General features: G+C 47.9%; 1 protein-coding gene across 1 annotated transcript; it reads left to right on the forward strand.

Moving 5' to 3' along the window:
- Nucleotides 1-5,616: 5,616 nt before the first annotated feature.
- LOC109556736 (peptidoglycan recognition protein 3-like) lies at nucleotides 5,617-22,482 on the forward strand. The gene is made up of 8 exons (XM_070779449.1): nucleotides 5,617-5,628; nucleotides 5,842-6,097; nucleotides 6,760-6,961; nucleotides 9,056-9,174; nucleotides 10,607-10,759; nucleotides 11,982-12,180; nucleotides 16,238-16,356; nucleotides 16,992-22,482. The coding sequence occupies exons 1-8, from the start codon at nucleotides 5,617-5,619 to the stop codon at nucleotides 17,168-17,170; spliced, it is 1,239 nt and encodes a 412-aa protein (XP_070635550.1). The 3' UTR covers nucleotides 17,171-22,482.
- The last annotated feature ends 972 nt before the right edge of the window (nucleotides 22,483-23,454 follow it).

The raw sequence follows: 23,454 nt of genomic DNA on the forward strand, positions 1-23,454 counted from the left end.
GTGAGAAGGATCTCCTCATATTCCAGTTACCATAGATTGAATTTTGCTATAGACTGGTTTTTCTAGTAGTCTGTATGAATGTGAGAGCTGGACTATAAGGAAGGCTGAAAGCCAAAGAATTGGTGCTTTTGAACTGTGGTGTTGGAGAAGACTCTTGAGGGTCCCTCGGACTGCAAGGAGATTCAACCAGTCAATCCTAAAGGAAATCAGTCCTGAATATTCACTGGAAGGCCTGATGCTGAAGCTGAAACTCCAATACTTTGGCCACCTGATGTGTAGAACGGACTCATTGAAAAAGACCCTGATGTTGGGAAAGATTGAAGGCAGGAGGAGAAGGGGATAACAGAGGATAAGATGGTTGTAATGCATCACTGACTCAATGGACGTGAGTTTGAGCAAGCTCCAGGAGATGGAGAAGGACAGGGAAGCCTGGCGTGCTGCAGTCCATGGGGTCACAAAGAGTCAGGCACGACTGAGCAATTGAACAACAAATTAGATTGAATTGTGTCTCCCTGAAAATTCATGTGTTGAAGCCTTAACCTCCAAGGTGATGGTATTTGGAGATAGGACCTTTGGGAGGTAGAGCTAGATGAGATCATGAGGGTGGGGCCCTCATGAAGAGATTAGGGTCCTTATAAGAAAAGACATCAGCAAGCTTTCTCGCTCTCTCTTTCCCCTGACTAGGTCAGGACACAGTGAGAAGATCCCAGGGCCCGAGAGTGCTCTCTTGTCTAACAGTTGGAAATGAATTGTCCGAAGAGACACATGTGCTGACAAAGCAAAAGACTCTATTGGGAAGGGGTGCCTGGGCAGAGAGTGGGAGGGTAAGGGAAGCCAGGAGGACTGCTCTGCCATGTGGCTCACAGTCTCAGGTTTTATGGTGATGGGATTAGTTTCCAGGCTGTCTCTGGCCAATTATTCTGACTCAGGGTCCTTCCTGGTGGCTCACACATTGCTCAGCCAAGATGGATTCTAGCAAATAGGATTCTGGGAGGTTGGTAGGACACGTGGCGTCTCCTTTTGACCTTTCCAAAATTCTTCTGGTTGGTGATGACTTGTTAGTTCTGTGTTTCTTACCAGGACCTCCTGTCATAAAATAAATCATGCAAATGGGTTGCTATGGTGCCTGGCTAGGGTGGGTGGTTTCAACCAGTTTTCCCCCTAACAGTTCCAAGCCAGGAAGACAGCCCTCACCCCAAACTGATCATGCTGGAGTCTTAATTGTGGACTCTAGACTCCAGAATTGTGAGAAAATAAATTTCTGTCTAAGTCATTCAGTCTAGGGTATTTTATGGCACCCCAAGCTAAGACTCCTATATACCTCAATACTTTATTTTAAATCTCTAGATTTTAAAATAATAGTGTCTATCTTAATTGAAATGCAAAACTAAAAATAATATGCAAGCCCAATAAAGCATGTCTCCAAGCAGTCAGGTGCAGCCTCTGCTTGTAGGGTGGTTGTTGGTGTGCTGGCCTAGCCTTCCACTTGTGACTTTGAGGTCCTTGAGGGTGGGGACCCTGTCTTCTTCCTCTCTGGATTCCACACACCTAGCCCATGGAAGGGATAACCGACTGGCAGGGCTTCCTGGAGGCTGGGGCTGAGGAAGCAGCTGGGGAGCCTTGGGCAGCCGCACCCTTTCCCAGGGAGGAGGTACCTGGGATTATTCACAGGGCGGGTCCCCTGCTGTCAGCACCTGTCTGGTCTCACTGATTCCCTCTCCCTGCTGTAGACTGTGGACTGAGCAGAGCCTGGCCCTCCTCTTCCTACCCCCCCCTCCCCGCCCCCTTTTGTTAGGGCTCCTGGCCTTTCTCTTCTCTCTGGAAAGCTAGGGCCCATCCTCTGTTCCCAGGGAGAGAGTGCCCTCTAGTGCCTGGGAGGGTGAAGGCCAAGGAGGAGGGCAGGGCCAGAGGCCAAGTCTGAAAGGAGGCCCTGCCAGCCAATGAGGGGTGAGCCGGCTGCAGCTTGACTGTGGGACTGGGACAGCAAGGGATCCACAGGTATTTCTGAGTGTGTGTGTGTGTGTGTGTCTTCTTGAGAACCCCCTCTATTATCCGAGGGATTGGACTCTGTCAGGTTACAAAGTTAACATGGTGGAGAAAGTTCCCCTGATCTCTACTCTTGAACTCTTCCTCCAAATAAGAAAACTCTCTACCTAAATTGTTCTAAATGGGTTTGGTTCCACCATGCCTGGATCTTTCTTGCCCAGGCTGTGGATCCTGGGATCACCTCTACCCAATTTCTTTCCTTTCTGACTAGCCTGGAATCCTTATCTATTATATCTCACTTGTCTCCTGTTCTAATATTTCATCTTCATTTTAAGTACAGAGAATACATAGCAATGTGAGCCATGGTGGGCGAATTGTGGCTGCAGCCTGTCCTGCTGGCTCCATGTTTGCAATTAGAGGTAGGGGTGGGAGACACCAGAAATTCCTGCCTTGGCATGATCAGGGGTTGGGCTCAAGCTTTTCTACTTCGGCTGTGTGATGTGACAAGCTCGGGACAGCATTCACTACATTATCATTCATGGCTGGGGAAGCACCATGATCAAATGACCAGAGTCTAGACCTCCTGTTGACCAGAATTGATTGCTGGTGTCTAGGCAGTTTTGCAAGATGCCAGCTTCTTTCCTGGGAGGCCAGCCTATGGGGCTTCCATTTTGGGCAAGTGAATCCATGCCTCTTGTTTGACCAAAGAGGAAAGCTCAAAACTTTCCCACATTAGGTGACTGCCTTCCTTTGTGGAGGGCTCATTTGTCTTCAGGACACAGTTTTCTTGAATGAATGGATTCCTGGGTGTTAATGGCTGAGAGGTTGCTTGTCCTGATCCAGGAAGCTCTTGGATGCTCATTTTACACTGGGGTTCTAAACATTTTCCATCTGGGAATTACTGATGATAACATAAAATCTCTTGAGGGCAGTCATCTACCCCATTTGATCTCAAACCTCCCTCTACAGTTTCTTAGTAGGATAATTGGGAGAACTGTTGATGTTTTGGTTGACATCACTGGGAGTCGATATTTTATTTGGATTGAGTTTAAGCAAGCAGTTCATTTCTGCCTGACACAGCAGAAAATATTTCTGCAATGGAAAGGACATAATAATCCTGGAGGTTAACCTCCTGGGCCCTTGTTGTGAATCTCCATCATCAGAAACTCAAGTAGATTGTGGAGAAATTCCAGGCAGAGGCTTTCAAATCAGACAGATCTGCCCTTTCTAACTGGGTAACTTTGGGCTAGTGACTTAACCTCTCTGAAGTCCAGTTTCCTGATGATAAGTACAGGTCTCATAAGTCATTGTGAAGATACTTAATGAATAACTGTGAAGTCACTTAATGAATAACTGTGAAGTCCTCCTGGAGAAGGAAATGGAAACCCACTCCATATTCCTGCCTGGAAAAGCCCATGGACAGAGGAGCCTGGCAGGCTGTACAGTCCATGGGGTCATGAGTTGGACATGAATTAGTGATTAAACTACCACCACTACCTCAGCAAATACTTGGAATATAGGATGTGATCAGTAATTGGCAAATGCTGCTATTAGTATCGTTTTCTCTTGAGAAGAAGTTAGGTGAGCGTCTGTCAGGAATCTTTGCGAATGAAGCCCACCCCTGCCTCTACTGTAGTTTGCTTTTTCTGAGCCTCAGTGTTCTCACATGTGAAAATGAGATTATGATAATTTCACAGTAATAAGAGAACAGACTCCATATGATTTCAAGACCATGAAATTTTTGCACCTTGTTTATGTCCCTGGGTATTTCTCCTAGCTTACAGTCTAAGAGAACTTGAATATAATTTGTGTCCTACTGTTGTGTGAAAATTGTATAAATTTCAATTATGTTCAATTGATTCACAGGGCTTTTCAGGCCTATTATAGCCTTCTCTGTCTCTGTATATTCAGTCTGTTAATTTTTGAGAGTTTGATATTGAAACTCCAACTAAAAGTCTTAATTTATTTACTTAAAAAATAATTTAATATATAGTGGAACTATATGTAACCTTGTTCTGTATTTTCCAAGCCTCCTGTAAATCTGTTATCATACTTCCGTAATTAAAAAAAATTTAAAAATAGGATTACTAATATCTTACGGGAATTTTATAAGAATTAAATATAAAATAGCAGCACTAAGATGTAAAAATGTCCACACAGAGTTTATTCAAATAGCTACTCAAGAGTTTTAGAAATTGTTATTATCTGTGCTGGAAATCTGTAGATGAGGCACCGGGCTCCTAGGAGGGACCATGATTTCTCAGGGTAATAGTAGGCTGGTGGCTAGACAGAGGTGTTAGCTCACCTTTGCTGAGCAACTGCTAAGGGTCAGCCTTGTCCTGAGGACCTTAAGAAGCCTCACCAGGTGCTGGTCCTTAGGAGGTTCTCAGTTTGGCAAGGAGGCAGACGGGGGCCATGCAACTGGTAGGTGCTTTGTTTGAAGGGTGAGGATGATTAGTCTGACTATCGGTGTCTCTCCCAGGGCTGTGATCCATACTCTCCCTGTTGGTGACCTAGGACCTTATGAGGATGCTGCTATGGTTTCTTGTCTTGTCTGCTTTGGATCTCGCAGCCTGGGGTGAGTTTTCTTTTACTAGGTCACAAGTGCTTTTGGCATCAGCTCCAGCCTGATTTTGTTTGTAAACTATCCTCTCCAGGGTAAGTCCTCCCCATCAGCTGTGTTCCCTATCGGAGCCCAGCTCAGGTGCCCCCACCCCAGCTGAGACGGGCTCCAGTCCTCAGCAGCCTCTCCAGCCTGCCCGGTACAGCTTGGTATCAGCGTAATGGTCAGGCATTTGCTCCTGATGATTTCACAGAAGGACAGAATCTCAGAACCATGATGGAGACCCTTAACAACTTAGTCTTGTAGACAGGGCAACAGGCCCCATTGTGGCAGTGACTTGCTCTTGGTCATCTGACAATTTGGGGGTGGATGCAGAGTCCAGTGGTTATGAACATGGGTCTGGGGTCAGACAGCCTGGCTTGGAATCCAAGTCCACAGCTTAAAACCCATAGCATTTTAGACAAATAACCTCTCTGAGCCTCAGTTTCTCATTTGTATAGAGGGAGTAGTTAATTTGCTTTGTTTATTTCACAAAGATTTTTTAAGCCACATATGTGATGGAGCCCTTGAACATGCTTTATTAACTACAGACTGGTCTGTGGGCGACACTGTTGTCCCAGTGACAGTGCCCTCATGACCTCTGGTACTGAACAGACAGAGGGGAATGAGGCATGTTTGTGATGATTGTGTGTGTGTGTGTGTGTGTGTGTGTGTGCGCGCGCACTCAGTCGCTTCAGTTATGCTCTGACTCTTTGCTGCCCCATGGACTGTAGCCTACCAGGCTCCTCTGTCCATGGGATTCTCCAGGCAAGAATACTGGAGGGGGTTGCCGTGCCCTCCTCCAGGGATCTTCCAGACCCAGGGATCGAACCTGAGGCTCCTGGATTGCAGGGGAATTCTTTATTCACTGAGCCATCTGGGAAGCCCATTTGTGGTGATTAATCCTCCATTAATCCTATCTTAAAAAAAAATTAAGTTGGTAGGGCAGTCACAATGATCTTTAAATTTCTGTATTTCAAGAACCTTGCCTGGATCACTAGGTGCTTAACATATGAATACATACCAAGATGACCATCTTGGTATGTGACCCTCTGGTCTATTAATACATATACAGGTGAACTGGGAATGAGCTGGCCAGCTGAGAAGACAAGAGAGACTGCATTGAACTGGAAATGAAGGGAGGCTTGGGGAGGCTGGGGAGGGTGGGAGGGGGGAAAGGCCTCACTGGGGCAGATGTGAGAGGCAGGATGAGGCCAGATGCATCTGTGGTTTTCCTCTTTCTTGTCTCCTAGAGGAAGTCAGGTGGGTCAGGTGGGAAGTTATCTGGGGAGACCGAGAGGCTGTGGGCTGTGGGGTCACAGGAGGAACATGGAGCCTGTGCTTCTGAGCTGGTCCAGGTATTTTCCAAGGACCAGCACCAAGTGCAGTGTTCCTTTGCAGGGGATTCCCTGGAGTTGTCCTGGAATGAGACCCAAGCCAGGGGGCTGTCACAGGAGCTTCTGGACCTGTTTGTTGGCATCTCACAGCTCATTCACACAGGTCGCAATGGTGAGGCATTTGGAGGGGCTGCCTGGGGCTTTTTAGGGAGACAGAAGTGTTTCTTAGAACATCACTATGGCTGGGTGGGGTGGATGGGGTAGGGTAGAACCACAACTCCTCCCATGGATTGTCCTGAGTCCTTGGGCAAAGGTGAGTTCCAGAAGGGGGAGGAAAGCCAGGGAAAAAAGACAAGGATCCCAGTCTCTAGCTCTCAGGGTAGAGATACCACTTCGCTCAGGCAGTTCCCGGGAGCTCCCAAGTAAGGATACTGAGGGCGCCCTCGGGGGTCCTGGGGTCCTGGGTGGGGCTCTCACAGCCTTGCCCACAGTGCATGTTCATCTGGAAGAGGGAAGCCCCCACCCCAGTGTTCATGGGGCTTCCTGCAGGCTCTGGCTGGGGAGCTGCTGGTTTGAGGAGAGTGGCAGAACTTTCCTCAGGAGCCTGGTGGTCTACAGTCCATGGGTCGCAAAGAGCTGGACAGGACTGAGTAACTAACACTTTTACTTTCACTTTCAAACAAGAGATGGAGAAGGGAAGGGGAGGCTGAGGTGGTGCAGGCCTCCTTCTGGGGCCTCTCCCATCACAGAGGATTCAGGATGGCCTGGACAGCCTATGGAGGGCATGGCAGGGCCTCAGCATGCCAGCCTATTTCCCCTCTCCCCTCCCCCCAGGTGTGCCCACCATTGTCTCCCGCAAGGAGTGGGGAGCGAGATCCCTGACCTGCAGGGCCCAGCTGACCCGGCCCGTGGCCTATGTCATCACGGACCAGATCACAGGGATGGAATGTGAGGAGCAAAACGCGTGCAGTCAAAAGCTGAGGGGCCTGCAGTCCCGTTCCGTCTACACCAAAGGCTGGTGTGATGTGGCCTACAAGTAAGAGGCTGGGGGGGTCCCTGGAGCCCACGTTAGAGTTCTCCCTTTGAGGGGTCTCCTGTTCCCCCTTCTCTGCATTTCTTAATTTCCCATTCATGTTGCTTTTCTAATGAATAAAAAATGCTAATATAAACAGAATCCAAGTCTCCCAGGGGTCATGAGGAGGACCGCCGTGAGCCACATATTCAGATGTGGTCTTGGCCGCTAGGAGTTCCAGGAAAGAAGCGAGGGAGGTTGTGTGATAAGTACAGTCTCCCTCTTGACGCTCGAAGAACATTTCAATTTACGAAGGTCTTTACAAGTATTACTCAAGTAGGCTTTCCCTGCCACACTGAGGAATGGGCTGGAGAAATATTTACCACCCCTGTGTCATAGGAGGATGCTGTCTGGAGAAGTCAGAGAATTTGCTGAAAGTCACTCAGAGAAGGAGTATGAACTCAGAACTCTTCCCAGGCTGCCTGCTAGTCCTGCCTTGTTCCACTTCTGCTCACAGACAGGGCTTTCTCCACCAGGTACCCTGAAGGGCCCCCTCACAGTGAGACTGGGATCCCACAGGAGACGTACCACTGGGGATGCAGGGAGGAGGGCCTGCAAGTGTGTGAGGCGAGGAGAGGCTTGTGTTGTGTACTGAGTATGCTCTCTGAGGATTATCAGTGGAGTGGATGCCCACAACCTCCTCTTTTCCCCTTTTTCTTTATAGAAGGAGAGAGAGAGAGGGAATGGTGCTCTCCTCCCTGATTCTAAGTTCAGTTCAGTTCAGTTGCTCAGTCATGTCTGACTCTTTGCGACCCCATGAACCCCAGCACGCCAGGCCTCCCTGTCCATCACCAACTCCTGGAGTCCACCCAAACCCATGTCCATTGAGTTGGTGATGCCATCCAACCATCTCATCTTCTATCATCCCCTTCTCTTCTTGCCTGAATTCTAAGGACAAGTATAAATGCTTTCTGAATTATCCACTTTGGAAAGGGTAACCCACATCCTATCCTTGATTTATTGAGATTGCAAATAAGTAAGAGCAGCTGGAAGCCCCCAATGTGGTCACCAGAGCCCCCGAGGGCCAGGGTTGGAGTCTTCCCGTCTGCCCTCTGTGGGTGCCGTGTTCACTACAGCTCAGCTGCTGAGCCTACCACGAGTGCCCCCACAACTCTGCCGGTGTGGCACTGCTGGGTTGCCTGCTTCAGCCACTGCATCTCGTAGCCAGGTTTCTGGGGTGACAGTGCAGCAGTCTCTAGTTTGTACAATGCAGTTGCTGTAGCCATAGGGACTATTCACTTTGGGCTGACCAAAGGCTGCAGGGACAGAGTACCTTAGTAGCTGAAAGTACTGTGGCAAAGCCAGGGACACGGTGGACACAGTGAGGCCCCCACCTGGTTCTCAGGCCGATGTCACTGCAGGCTAGGAGGTCTGTTCCACTCCATTCGGGGTCTTTGGTGACTTCGGGGAAATGTTCTTTCTGTGCTCAGTTTGCTGTGGAAATTCATGACCTGTTAAAAGCTGAACACGTAAGAGTTGTGAAAATAAAGTTTTTAAGACTGCAACTGGAATGTGGAAGACAAGAAAGTTATAAAGAGAAGAGGAGGTAGAAGGAAAAAAAAAATACTTTGGCCTCAAAAACTAAACTGGGAAAAGGAACATCCTAACCAAATTTCTGCGATAAAAAAGAGCTTAGGGATTCCTAAGGAGAAACTGAAGAAAACGTTAACTTAAAGGAATCCCTAAATTCTGGTCAACTGTTTTCAATGTACAAGTGCTTGGTCCTATAATTTAAAAACATGATGAATGGATTCTCATGCCCTTGAAAAATGTTGAACTAAAGTTCTCAGGTTCTTGAGAGTCACACATTGAAATTCTACTTTGAACCAAATGAGTCTTTTTAAATTGAGATTCTGGGAAACACAGGTAAACTAAGTCACAAGAAAATTAAAGACATATTCCTGCATCTCTTGGAAGTTTAAAATGCATTATTCCACTCGGTCTCACTGTTAGGTCACTGTAACATATGAGCCTCTAGAACTTTTTGCATTCTGACGAGGGGTGAGAAGTTTTCTGTTACAGAAATTTTCCATTTAATCATGTTTCCTTGCCTGGCAGCTTCCTGGTTGGGAACGATGGCAGGGTGTATGAAGGTGTTGGCTGGAACATCCAAGGCATGCACACCCAGGGCTACAACAACATCTCCCTGGGCCTCGCATTCTTTGGGAATAATCTAGGTAATGGTCACCCCTCTGGCCCTCTACCAAGAGTTGTCTACACTGTCTTCCATCACCGACTCTTGTCTTTTCAGCCTACATCATGTTGTTCTCTCTGATGATGGCCCCTCTCTTGAAGTTCTTTTCTCCCTTGGATTCTATGATGGGGCATTTTTGGAGTTCTCTTTCTCCTCTCTGGTCTGTACTCCCATGAGGCTGCTGAAGCCACCACTGATACTGCTTGAGCTCATAGTTACTGCCATCACTTTGAGAGTCTGAAAAAAGTGGAAGTCGCTCAGTCATCTCCGGCTCTTTGTCTCCAGGCCAGAATACTTCCTTTCTCCAGGGGATCTTCTCGACCCAGGAATTGAGCCAGGGTCTCCTGCATTGCAGGCGGATTCTTTACCAACTGAGCTATCAGGGAAGCCTTGAAGTTGATAATTAGGAACTGGCAGAGGCAGAAAAACATGGCTTCTCTCTGCCTCCAGTGTCTCCCATTGGTAGAGCCCAACCAGTGGCCAGCAAGCAAGGAAGTCTGGGAAATGTAGTTTGCAGGTTTCTGCTGCTGCTGCTGCTGCTGCTAAGTCACTTCAGTCGTGTCCGACTCTGTGCGACCCCATAGATGGCAGCCTACTAGGCTCCCCTGTCCCTGGGATTCTCCAGGCAAGAATACTGGAGTGGGTTGCCATTTCCTTCTCCAATGCCTGAAAGTGAAAAGTGAAAGTGAAGTCGCTCAGTCGTGTCTGACTCTTAGCAATCCCATGGACTGCAGCCTACCAGGCTCCTCCATCCATGGGATTTTCCAGGTAAGAGTACTGGAGTGGGGTGCCATTGCAGGTTTCTAGTCCTCTGCAAAGCACAGGAGAGCACAGAGTAGGCCATGGCTGATTCATGTTAATGTATGGCAAAAGCCACTACAATATTGTAATTAGCCTCTAATTAAAACAAATCAATTAAAAAAAAAAGGAGCCAACAACAACTAACTGGCATCTGCCAGGATCCTCATCTTCCAAGTAGTAGGGCTAGTAATAGCATTTATATCAGAGGTTTTCTGTGAGGATTACATGAGTTAATGGATGTGAAGAGCACTTGGCCTCATGTCTGATTGTGGAAGCTATTAAATAAATACAGTCACCTTTTCCCCCAAGCGAGGGCATTCCTGACTTGGTCAGGTGGGCCTCCTACATGTAGTTTTCACTGTCTCCGAGTGACTCCACATAGTGACAGAGTGGATAAATAAGGCACTTGGAAGAAGTCACCAACTTGGTTTCTAAGAGCTGTGTGTAAGTACTTCTTTGTCTCTTAGCCTCTTTGTCCTGGCTACTGGACTGGTTTTTTCTCTTCTCATCCATCAGTCATTTAGGCTCAAGGGGTCAACTTATCCTCCCTCTACATCTAGACCAGGTTGGAACTTTCTGCTAATAGTTTTGTGCTCCATGTCGTCCTCTCTCAGGCAGCAGTCCCAGCCCCACTGCCTTATCAGCCGCAGAGGACCTGATCTTCTATGCCATAAAAAATGGTCACCTATCCCCCAGGTATATTCAGCCACTTCTCTTGAAAGCAGAGAGCTGCCTGGTCCCTCATCAGCCACTGATGCCCAGGAAAGGTAAAGCCTCTCCGTTCTGCCTCATCCTCCTCCCAGTTACCACCCAACAACAGTAGGGAATGCCTTTTCTTATTGATATTCATTGGTTTCTCAGACCAAGAACATCTCTTGCTGAGATCTGGAAAATTCTAAGAGGGCACCTTTCTGGCCTCTCCTTTCCACTGGAACCATATAGCCATGGAACCATTCTTGACATAAATATATATGTACACATGTTTTCACTCAACGAATGTTTACTGAATACCAGGCATTCTTCTAGGTACTGAGGGTGCAGCTGTGAACAAAACTGATGAAACTGCACATTTAAGTAGAGAAAGATAGAAAATGAAGAATCAATAAGTAAAAGGTATATGATGTTAGATGTAACATCAGGGTTATGGAGAAGAATAAAGCATGGAAATGGAGTGGGGTAAAATATATATATTTGTGTATATTACATGAATACACATACACACACAATCTCTGTCTCATACTCTCCCTCGCTCACACACACCTCCTTCTAAAAGCAAAACAAGCCAACCTTCCACATGACCACAACACAGAGAAAAACTTGGGTTCACAGATTACACTGCCATGAGTGTGAATAGTCCAAGAAGTCGGATAATAAAAATCATGCACTATTTTGGAAAGACAAGCAGCAACCTAAACCCAGTACAATTATAAGCACTTTCAATAGTTTAACACTCTCTGCTAGAGTGGGTCTTGCCTAGGACTCAAGAATGTTTTTCATTAAGCTTTTCAAGTTGCAAATCTTTAAAATTTGTCTTGCTTTCAGACTGGTGTTGTCTTCATTAATAACAGTTTTACATGTGTAGAATTCTTTAGAGATTTTAAATTACCATATGCATGTGATCAGTTCAGAAAGTCAGCTGATTTCTGCACACTGGTCTTGTCTTATAAGTACACATATCTGCATTTATCTGCAGTGCATATTCAAGCATGTAGATATCAGTAGTCTTTTCCCTTCTGCTCACATGCTGATTTCCATAGTTGTTATCAGAACCTGACTTTTGCCTCTGTCCCTTGGCTCCAGCTGCCTGACCCAGACAATCCCTATCTAGACTTTCCCAGAATCCCACAAAATCTCACATGTTAGGCTGTGTTAGTGGGTGCCACTAACACAGGTTGGGGATTCTGAGGAGTTACCAGCCTGCAGTTGTGAGATTGTCCACATGTGGGAACAGGCAAATTCGCATCTCATTGTTTTTTCCCCTCACCACAGCTTGCCCCAACATCATCACAAGGTCAGCTTGGGAAGCCAGACAGACACACTGCCCTACAATGAGCCTCCCAGCCAAATATGTTGTCATCATCCACACCGCTGGGGCAACCTGCAATGTATCCATGGACTGTCGGATCCGCGTCCGAGATATACAATCTTACCACATTGACGCAAAGGACTTCTGTGACATCGGATATCAGTAAGTGCGACTGGTACACACGTGACCCTCCTTTTCTTCAGGGCTATTGGAAGGAAGGCCTGGGGAGGGAGCCGGTGTTTACCAAGCTCTTCCTTTGTGCCAGGCGCTTTACATTAGACATCATCTTTTTATTTGTGCAGGATTCTGGCCTGAGCATTCTTCAGAGCCTAGCCAAGGTTTAGTTATCTCCCCTGGGCATGTTCTCCATGAGTGGTTGGGAAGACTCTGAAAGGAAGATGTTAAAACAATAGTGATAAACCAAGAGCTCGAGACACTTATAGGAGGCTGTCAATGGACCATGCCTTTTAAATGTAATCCCTTCCAACCAGCCAGAAACCCAGACCCTGTTCACCCCCTGCTGCCCTTGAGCCAAACCCCAAACTTGCTCTCTCTGATGTTAGAATCCTGCAATACCTCTGGTATTGCTTACTCCATTTATAGACACAGGAAACTTTAACTTCTCTGGACTTCTTTTGCCTCCTCTCTGCAGTAGGGCAACAATACCTTATCTGTTTGATAATACAAAGTGAAAAAAAAATGTTCTCTTTCGGTTCCTTTAATGCCAAGTCTATAATTAAGAAACACAGTAAGCTAGTAGAACAGTGGGAAGCTTCTTAGGCATTCCCTTGGAATTTTCTTGAAGAAGTTTAGGGTTAGATAAAAGTCTGATAACTTTTAATTATTAGTACTAATTTTAATTTTATTGGCATCTAGTTGATTTACAATGTTGTGTTAGTTTCAGGTATACAGCAAAGTGATTCAGTGATAACCTATAAAAGAATAAATTTAAAAAAATTTATTTATTCATTTACTGGCTGGTCTGGGTCTTCATGGGCTTCCCTGGTGGCTCAGATGGTAAAGCGTCTGCCTGCAGTGCAGGAGACCCGGGTTAGAGCCCTGGGTTGGGAAGATCCCCTGGAGAAGGAAATGGCAACCCACTCCAGTACTCTTGCCTGGAAAATTCCATGGACTGAGGAGCCTGGTAGGCTACAGTCCATGGGGTCGCAAAGAGTTGGACATGACTATGTGACTTCACTTTCTGGGTCTTCCTTGCTGTGCTGGTTTTCTCTAGTTGTGGGGAGCAGGGGGTGCCTATTCTCTAGTTGCGATGCAGGCTTCTCTTTGTGGTGGCTTGTCTTGTTGTGGAGCACAGGCTCAATGGTTATGGCTCATGGGCTTAGTTTCTCCACAGTGTGTGAGATCTTCCCGAATCAAGGTCAAACCTGTGTCTCCTGCATTGGCAGGTAGATTCTTTACCACTGAGCTACAGGGAAGCTGTGAGTTAATCACAACAAATTTTATGAAGTCTCAGGTGGGTTTACTTTTGTATATGTCCTGGTGGCTCAGATGGTAAAGAACCCACCTGCAATGAAGGAGACTTGGCTTCGATCCCTGGGTTGGGAAGATCCCCTGGAGGAGGGCATGGGAACCTACTCCAATATTCTTGCCTGAGAATCCCCATGGACAGAGGAGCCTGGTGGGCTCTAGTCCTTGGGGTCGCAAAGAGTTGGACATGACTGAGTAAGCACATGTCTCATTCTGGGATGGCTGCCTTTCTCCTCTGAACTCCCATTTTAAAAACAGCCTTTGTAAATAGGAGAAAACTATGGCTGCATTTTACAGGGTTTTCCACAGCCTTGCTATGGTTATTAAGCTTAGTTAATAAAAAATTAAATGTGGAAATTCCAAATGGAAAATGCCAGGATCTGAGGGAATGTTAGTTTCCTTTCACATTCATCCTTTGGGGACTGGCTTGATTCCCATCCCTTGACTTTGGAAGCCTGTTATGATGCTCACTCCCACTGCAGCCTCAGGATACAGCATCTGTTGCTCTGGCACCAACTGTGCTCAGAATGGACAAAGGGCCCTCCCATTCATCATTTCTTACTTTTTCACCAATATTTATTGGGGTATCCCTGGTGGCTCAGCAATAAAGAATCTGCCTGCAATGCAGGAGATGCAGGTACAATCCCTGGAGAAGGAAATGGCAGCCCACTCCAGTATTCCTGCCTGAAAAAACCCATGGATAGAGGAGACTGGTGGGCTACAGTCCATGGGTTCTCAAAGAGTCAGACAGAACTGAAGCAACTGAGCATGTACGCACGCTATGTGCTTGGTGCTCAGCGAGGTGAATTGGCTCCTTCCCTTGTGGAGGAGAGAGGATAAACAGATCATGACATTGTGAGTGTTGGCACTGGGATGCATGAGTAACAGAATGTGCCCAGGATGGACCTCTAGCAAGACTTTGGAGGACTGAACGGTATCACAGCAGGGCTTCAGCAGGGAGAGGCATCCACCCTGGGACATGGGTACAGAGTGGGGGTCAGTCAGGCAAAGAAGGATACGGAGTGTTCCAGGCAAGAGGGAGCAGCATATACAAGGGCCTGGAGTCCAGACAGAGCACAAATGAAAGAAGCTTGTGTGCTAAGTTGCTCCAGTCATGTCTGACTCTTTGAGACTCTATGGACTGTAGCCTACCAGGCTCCTGTGTCCGTGGGATTCTCCGGGCAAGAATTCTGGAGTGGGTTGCCATGGCCTCCTCTAGGGGATCTTCCTGATCCAGGGATCAAACCCGTGTCTCTTATACCTCTTGCATTGACAGGCGTGTTCTTTACCATTAGCACCACCTGGGATGCCCACAAAGAAGCTTGATGCTGCTGCTGCTAAGTCACTTCAGTCGTATCCTACTCTGTGCGACCCCATAGATGGCAGCCCACCAGGCCCCGAAGTCCCTGGGATTCTCCAGAGAGTGGGTTGCCATTTCCTCCTCCAATGCATGAAAGTGAAAAGTGAAAGTGAAGTCACTCAGTCGTGTCCGACTCTTAGCGACCCCATGGACTGCAGCCTACCAGGCTCCTCCGTCCATCGGGTTTTCCAGGCAAGAGTGCTGGAGTGGGGTGCCATTGCCTTCTCCAACAAAGAAGCTTAACTCCTACCTAAAACAGACTACAAAGAGGGGACTGGCGAGAGGGAAGGCTGGAGAGGCTGACAGGAGCCACAGCACAGGGGCCTGGGCATTGGTCCTGACAGGCTGACTCTACTTGAAAGGCAACTGGAAATCCATGCCCTATGATGGTATCTGTATTTAGCAAAACCACTCTGGGGGCTGTTTTAAGCATGGATTGCCAGGAGGTAAAACTCTGGGCAGACAGCTTTTGCAGTAATTCAGAGAACAGGTGATGGTGACCTGGAACAGCATACCAGCTGTTGGCATAGAGGTAAGTGGAGAAATTTAAAACAGGAGAAATAGTTGACAAGCCATGAATGTTGATTGGATGGGGCTCGGAGAGGGAGAGTGAGGCATTCAGTCTGATGCCCAATTTTCTGGCTGAGGAAATTGTGGAAGAAGATGGGTTTGTTTGGACATGTTGGCTTTTAGAGCTTGTAATTGAGCTATGGGTTCCCAGCTGGCTCAGTGGTAAAGAACCTGCCAGCCAAGCAGGAGACACAGGAGACGCGGGTTCAGTCCCTGAGTTGGGAAGATCCCCTGGAGAAGGAAACGGAAACCTACTCCAGTATTCTTGGCTGGGGAATCCCAGGGACAGAGGAGCCTGGGGGACTACAGGCCATGAGTGGATATGAGTCAAAAGCGGGCAAAATTGTTGGACATGACTTAAGCGACTAAAAAACAACAACAGTTGGAGTTATCAGACTGGATGGTTGTCCAGGGAGAATATGTTGAGTGAGAAGAGAGAAGGGGTGAGACCAGAGTCCCAGGGGAGGAGAACCAGGGAAGAGAAAATGTCAAGAAATTAGTGGCCAACAGGATCAGAATACAAATCAGTTTTCATTACTAGTGTAACCATGTGGCAGTGGACTGATGCTGCTCTCATCATTGCTTGACACTGTCTGTCTTCATTTCTTAGGTTCAGGGACTTTTTTTTTTTTTTTTTCTTTTGCCTTTTTGTCTCTGTTCACATTGGCACACACGGTAAGAGTATAGTAATGGTAATAGTAATAATAGTAAGTGGATGAAAGGATGAATTGATGATTCAAGGAGTGAATGAAGCCAGTTCTCTCCAGAGTAATTTTCTGCTTTTCCTTTTCCTGACCTTAGCTTCCTGGTGGGCCAGGATGGTGGTGTGTATGAAGGAGTTGGCTGGCATACCGAAGGCTCACACACATATGGATACAATGATATTGGCCTAGGAATTGCCTTCATAGGCAACTTTGTAGGTAAGGGGTTAACATGGAGCAGAGGGACTCTGGATGATGAAGTATTATGTGAAATATCTGGGAAGCAATGGGGATAAGATGCATTGTGGTGCCCGACAGCGTCAGTGGGACTCTCAGTGCAAGAGGCAGGTCCTCAGGAGTCCTTCTCAGGCAGAACATTTCCTCCAAACTCACCTGTACCAATACCCGGTTCTATCTGTCTTTAGAGCCATGCCCAATGCAAGCATGGAGCAAGAGAGAAAAAAAAATCTTTTGCAAACTTTGGTGTTTTCATAGCACTGGTGGCAAATGTAGCTTCTTCCTTGGTAGCCATGGCAACAGCATTGGGGAGCACCACTATCTCTTATGGACAAGCAATGAACGGTCTGGTGCTGCCATGTCTGCCCTGTGGTGACTGTTGAGAAGTGGTGTGTTGAGCTGCAGTTATTTTTCAGAGAGGTTTTGAACTTGCTAGAAGGCAGAATCAGGGGGCACAATGACCTTGCTTTCCCAATGTGCCTGGCTGCAGAAACTTACAGGAATTTGTTGGCTATGGTGTTGACGGGGATAGAGGGAGACTGGGCTAGGTGCTTGTCCCTGCCCAAAGCAAGTAACCTTGAGACCCTAGTGATTGCTTGGCTAAATGTGTTTTGCAGAAAAACCACCGAATGCTGCAGCGCTGGAGGCAGCTCAGAGCCTGATCCACTGTTCCGTGGTCAAGGGGTATCTGGTCCCCAACTACCTGTTGGTGGGGCACAGCGATGTGACCGATATTCTGTCTCCTGGACGGGCTTTGTACAACATCATTAAGACTTGGCCTCATTTCAGACAATGAGGGAACCCCAGTTCCTTCCAATACCACCCCCTCCCCAACCCTGGCTTCTGAGCCTCCCCTTCTTCACCTTCCATCCTGGCTCAATACCTGCAACCCCTCCCTGCCAGCCCCATCCTGTTTCTTCTGCTTCAGGTTAGTATGATCATTTCCTAACTAGTAGGATCAGTTCCATATGATCAAACTCCATAGTGGGGCATTCCGGCCTTCTGAGTCTGCACCCAGCCTCCTTCCCTCCTCACCTTCCTCTCCCCAGCACCCACCTCCTCACCCAGGTGAGCCTTCTTGTCCCTTCGTACACACCCCTCTCCTGGTGTGCCTTCCCCTGCCGATGTTGTAGCCATGCATTCCGGGAAACAAACTCACTCAGAATGACAATGCAGATAGTGGAGTGCAGTTTCATTACACCAGCCGGCCCAAGGCAAAGTCTCCTCTTAGCCAAGGATGCTGACCGACTTTTGTGAAAACCTTATATACCTTAAGTCTACTACTCATGTCCACACCCCCAGATTCCTTAAACCTAGCCTGTAAACTGTTAAAGGGAGATACAATCAGGTTACAGCCATGATTCACCATCAGAAGGGTCAGCTGGTTATGCATTAAAGCCTACACCAATGGATTCCATAAAGATTAAGGTGATTGACTACACAGGGGATTACTACATTCTTTTTGGTGACGGGAAATCTTGGTATGGAATCTGGTGTTTATCAGTCCAGGAGGCCAGTTCGGCCATAGGTATGTTAGCCCCATGGCTACCAGGCACATAGTCCAAAGCTCACTGAAAATGCAAGATGGAGGTTCCTGTTTTTTCAAGATGGAGTCAGCTCGGCCTGTTCCTTTCCTCGCTCACCGTCTGCCTGGCAGCTCCCAGCCTCACACATGACCCAGGTCAACATCCCAGCCCCTCCTCTCTGTTCACACACGACCTTGTCCATATTCGGATGCAGCCCTTATTTCAGGGCAGTGATTGTTTATAGAAATTCTCTCCACTGGGTTGTGAGTTTGTCCAGTTTCATTTGCGTCTGTGTCCTCAGTTCTTCAGCAGTGTCTGAAAAGTGAAAGTCACTCAGTCATGTCCTGCTCTTAGTGACCCCAAGAACTACACAGTTCATGGAATTCTCCAGGCCAGAATATTGGAGTGAGTAGCCTTTCCCTTCTCCAGGGGATCTTCCCAACCCAGGGATCGAACCGGGGTCTCCTGCATTGCAGGTGGATTCTTTACCAACTGAGCTCTCAGGGAAGGTGCTACAAGTATTTATTGGAGAAATGGATGAGTAAATGAATGAGTGGACCAAGTCCTTGCTCCCCTTTCCAATGTGCTTATCATCCCCCTTTTGGGGAAGACTTGCTGGATGATACCTCATCCCACCAGCATTCTCTCTGTTCTGTTGCCTCCCAGTCTGAGACTCAGAGCTGCTCTGGTTGCTCAACTGCAGTGGTTATTTGCTCAACTGCAGTGGTTATTGTGTCTCCAGAGTCCTGTGTCCCCATCCTCCCAGAGCTCCCTGAGGGCAGAGGCTGTGTCCACACAGCACTGCTCTCTGTCCTTCCCTGGTTGGGTCCGCTAGGCATCAAGCTGAGTGGGGACTCAGAGCTTGGGGGCTCTGCAGCCTCCCTCCCTGGGCTCCTCCTGCCCCAAGTGAAGCCTCATCCTTTCAGGTGGGGGAAACACTGACTGCTCTTTACTAGAAGCACAGGAACTGGAAAATCCCTGCTAGTGGTTAGTTTTTCCTGATCTGGAAACAAGGAAAGGAGGAAGAAGGGGAGAAACACGGACTCCCCACGCCCTCCTTTGGTATTCACACGAGTCTTTGCTTTTAGAGTGTTTCACAGCTTTTAGAACAAAGCAGGTTCAACCTTGCATTTTCACAGCTGTTCATGTTTTTCAAAGACTGTCCCCCAATCTCACTGGATTCACTTTATCCTCAGGCCACCTGGGCACAGAAGCAGGGGAAGGAATTGTTTATCTAGAGAGTCAAGTAGGCCTGGGGGGTCTCAATGCCCCTTTCTGATTTACAGAGCCAGGGGGAGAGGGAAGGCTGCTCTAGGAGGAGACCCCCTTGGGATGGGAGTCACTGGACCAGAAGCTCTGGTCAACCCAGTCCTTTCTTAGGGGTGAAACCTCCCCAACTTGCCACAGTGTGTCTCCCCTTCTCTTACAACTTCCAGGGTGAGTTTCAGAGCCCTTCCTACAGGGAGTGGCCAAAAAGGTGGATGTGTGATGAGAAATGATCCCAAGAAAAGAGCTGCCCTCCAGCTTTCTCTGCCTTTCTTACCACCCTCCAAAGGTCTCTGGCCTTTGATTCAAAGCACATTCCTGGCCTGAGGGTCTCACTAGCCTCCCCAGCCCCTGCCCCAGGCAGGCTTTCCTGGGGGTGGGAGTGGTGGTGGGTTGCAGACACCCCCATCTCCATCAGTGCTCATCAAGGCCTCCTCAAATCAGCATTATTGCAGGGTCTGAATTATTGTCTTTTCAAGATTATTTACTTTTATTAGTCTTAAATACACATAATCTAGGTGAAACCAGAGCACTCAGTAGGAAAATGCTTTTTCAAGGTCAATCCTGAGGCAGCCAATTCCACTCAGTTGCCTCTTCAGAGTCCTTTGTGTGCAGAAATTCTTTCCAGCTCCCCTTTAATTATTTAAAGTGGGATTCAGAGAACTCCCTGGTAGTCTGATGTTTAGCTCTCACTACTGGGGCCCAGGTTTGATCCCTGGTGAGGGAACTAAGATCCTGCAAACCATGAGGGGTGGCCAAAAAAAAAAAAAAAGTGGAGTTCATACTAACATCCCTCCTCAGAGGTTAGCTGTGAGGACTAAGTGAATTTAGAGTCCTATGACTCGTGGTTGGATATAATGTGATCCTGCCAAAGTTGAGTGGTTGTATCATGGTATTCTTGTTGCTGCTGTTGTGGTGGTTGCAATCTGTTACTGCTGTTTGACTCTGGCAGGAGGGATACACCCTTGTGGGCATCAGTCTCAGCCTCCTGGGGAGTTGGCAAAGGCTGGTGAGAGCAGGGAGGAGCCCCACAAGTCGGGCACAGGTGAAGGAGCCCTTGGTACGGGAAGGACACAGTGGCTTCACGACCCTGGACTTTCAGGGCTGGAGGGCCTCTAAGCCCATCTGTTAGTTGTTTTCCACAACTGTAAGCTCAGAAAGAAAAAAAAAAAAGCCACAAAAACTTTTATCTGATTCTGGGATACTAATTCGATTTAAGCCTATTTTCCAGAAAACTGAAACCAAAGAGGGCAGATGACTTAAGTTCATTCAGTGAGTTAAATAAAAGAGGAACCCTCAGATTCTTCTTCTTCTTTTTTTTTTTTTTAACTTTGTTGATCTTTCTTTAAGGGATGAGATTATTTGTTTGGCTGTGCCAGGTCTTAGCTGCATCATGCAGAATCTTTGGTTACAGCATGTGGGATCTAGTTGCCTGACCAGGGATTGAATCTGGGCCCCTTGCACTGGGATTACAGAGTCTTAATCCCTGTACTGAAGGAGGAAGCAGAACAGGTTCTATCTTGAAAGCAGGACTCCATCTTGGGCCAGACTGTGGACTTTGAGCTATATGCCCAGTATCTATGGAAACAACATACCAACTGGAAAACCAGGCCCCCGGAAAGAAGAGCCCCAGGGCTCTCCATCGCCTAAAAGAATACCCTAATTATCTGTGTAACCGAATAGAATCATACATTCTATTATGCTTATTGGGGTATGACCACAAGCCTATTGATAATTGTCTTGTTAACTACCTAGGCTTAAGGCATATGAATCAGGGTTAACTTTGATTGTATCTTTCTTTTTCCTTTGTTCAGACTAGTTTCAGTGAACCTTATACACTTAGGGTATACAAGGTTTTTACAAAGACTGATCAGCAGTCCTTGGCTAAGAGAGACTCTGCCTTGGGCCCTCCGGTGTAATAAAGTGCACTCCACTATCTGCATTGTCTTTCTGATTGAGTTTGTTTCCTGGAAGTGTGGCTACAACAGTACCACCAGGGAAGTCCTAGGAATCCTCAGATTCTGAGCACAGCCCCATTCTTGCACCTCTCTGGTTGAAATCACATATGACCCCTCCTTTCCGACAGAATAAAGTAAAGCATCTTAGCATGCACAGCATTTAGGGCTTTCCACAATCACTCCAACCTACCCTTTTGCACAGAATGAGACTTAGGTGGCAATTTGCAGATTCTCCTCCCGGAATTGCCCACCTTGGGGCCTTTGCCCACCTGTCCCTGCACTCCTTGTGACTCCCCCAGTTCCACCAGTTTTCCAGATGCTTCCTGTTTCTCCAGACCAGAGATGACATCTCCCTCCACTGGGTGCCCGGGGCGTTTGCATGTTCCTCTTGGTGGCTCATTGCTGTTCCCCTCTCTTCTCCCTTCTGACCTGGATTTCTGAACCTGTGCCTGCACCTCCCTGGCCCAGAGCTGGTGCACTGGGGTGGGGGTGTGGCACCTGCCTGTCTGTGGAATGGAAAGGGAAGAGCCCCATCTGTACAGGGCAGGGCAAGCAGAGGCAGCGTTCCCAGCCCAGAAGGGCGGCAGCCCTTCCCCGGGCTGGTCTTGGGATGTTTGTCACAGAGTGGAAAATTCCAGTGTCTGCCTGCTGCCAGGAACCACCCACTTTTGTAACACATCAGAGGCCACAGATTAATTCCATCTTAATTCCCAACCCTCTGTGGCTTCCGCACTCTCGTGGCCTCTCCACTGGTGTGAGATTGGGGGGAAGAGTTTCTCCAGCCCCAGTGCTCCCCCAGCCCTTGGAGGCTTCTGTAACCTTTTCGCTGTGGGGCCTTGAGGCTGCTCCCCACGAGCTGGCCCTTCAGGAAAGGCTCCCTCCCCGAGGTCTCTGCCCAGCCTCTCCTGTGCTCCCTGGCTCTTCCTCCATCTCGCTGGCTTCTTTCTTCCCACACTTGTGTATCTCACTAGTGTCCCGCTGTCTCCCTCCTGCCTCCCCCCTCTCTCTTTTTCAAATGCTGCCTTCCTCTTCATCTCTCAACACCTCTCATTTTCTCTCTGACACCCTTCTGCTGCTGTATCTCTCTGCCTTCGCCCTTTCTCTTTTGCTCTCATCAACCTCTAGGCTGCGGCGGCGTGGAGGAGATGATGGGCTCGGTGCTGGAGTACTGTAGACCCTGCCCTCCACCAAGCTCTGCTCTGTCCCAGGGCTGCCAAGCCTGCTGGAAAGGAGGAAGTCGGGGTGGAAGGCCGGGGTGGGGTGGCTCTGGGAAAGGCACACATTTTTTGGAAGCTTAGAGCCACAAAGAATGGACAGGTGTGTTTCTGGCCCAGCAGGTTCTGCTGGGGCAGCTGATTTAGGACAGGGCTTTAATTAGAGGAGCCAGCTCGGTGAGGAAGGTGTGATTAGCTGGGAGGAGTGGTGGGCAGGGGTGTGAGACCCTGAGAGGGGTGGCAGGGACTCTGGGGGGACTTTCTGCAGTGGGCTGGATTAAGAAGTGCATCCCCAAGGTGGGAAGCTGGGGGTTCTCTCTCAGGGTGGCCAAGAGCCTTTGCACCCAAGGTTGATGAAGCTGCCTGCTGAGAGGTGTGAAATGAAAATATCTCTTGCCATATTAATAAACAAGAAATGGCATAGCCATTAGCGATTTCTGGCCTTCAAATGTGAATGAGAGCTCCCCAAACTGTGATCTGGTGGATGCTGTCACCCTGCCCACTCCCATCTCTTCCACCCTGATTTCAAGAAGCAAGGTAAACAAGGAAACAGGATTTGGCCCCAGATAGCCGAGAAGCATATGAAAGGAATGGATTCTGTGAGCCCAGAGGACTGCATCTTTCCATATAGAATGCTAAATTCCTTAACTTGATATTTGATGTTCAGACTGCCTGCTCCCATCGTAGCCAACTTTTATATATAGCCAGACGTCCCCCCCTGCCTCCTTGGAGCAGTTTTCTCAGAGCTACGGAGATGCTGTCTCCCTGGCTTGGAGTCCTAAACATCCCACAAAATAAAATAACTCTCTACTTTCAGGTTGTGACTATATTTTTTTTAGTCAACAGAGGGGAGCTGGGGCATCTCTTACGCACCCTCAGCACTCTGCTCACATGTCCCTTCTTCTGAGAGTCCATCTCTCGAGGCCCCCAAATTAATAATCTCTTCTCTTCTTCTTTGGCACTCTGTCCTTATTTATTTCATGTGTTTCTCTTTGTGTAGGTGCATATCTTATTATCTGTCTTTCTTCCCCACCAGATTACAAGGGCCGCGAGAGTGGAGATCATGCTCACTGCGTTCATGTCTGTCTGCTCCTGGTGCATAGTAGTTTTATCGCG

Source organism: Bos indicus, chromosome 3, assembly GCF_029378745.1.
Source record: "Bos indicus isolate NIAB-ARS_2022 breed Sahiwal x Tharparkar chromosome 3, NIAB-ARS_B.indTharparkar_mat_pri_1.0, whole genome shotgun sequence".
Classification (NCBI taxonomy): Eukaryota; Metazoa; Chordata; class Mammalia; order Artiodactyla; family Bovidae; genus Bos; species Bos indicus.

Bases quoted from the DNA above. Each gene is read 5' to 3' on its own strand.
- LOC109556736 (XM_070779449.1), top strand. The intron at 10,760-11,981 runs GTAAAGCCTCTC...CCCTCACCACAG, and splicing joins GCCACTGATGCCCAGGAAAG to CTTGCCCCAACATCATCACA. The intron at 12,181-16,237 runs GTAAGTGCGACT...TCCTGACCTTAG, and splicing joins TTCTGTGACATCGGATATCA to CTTCCTGGTGGGCCAGGATG.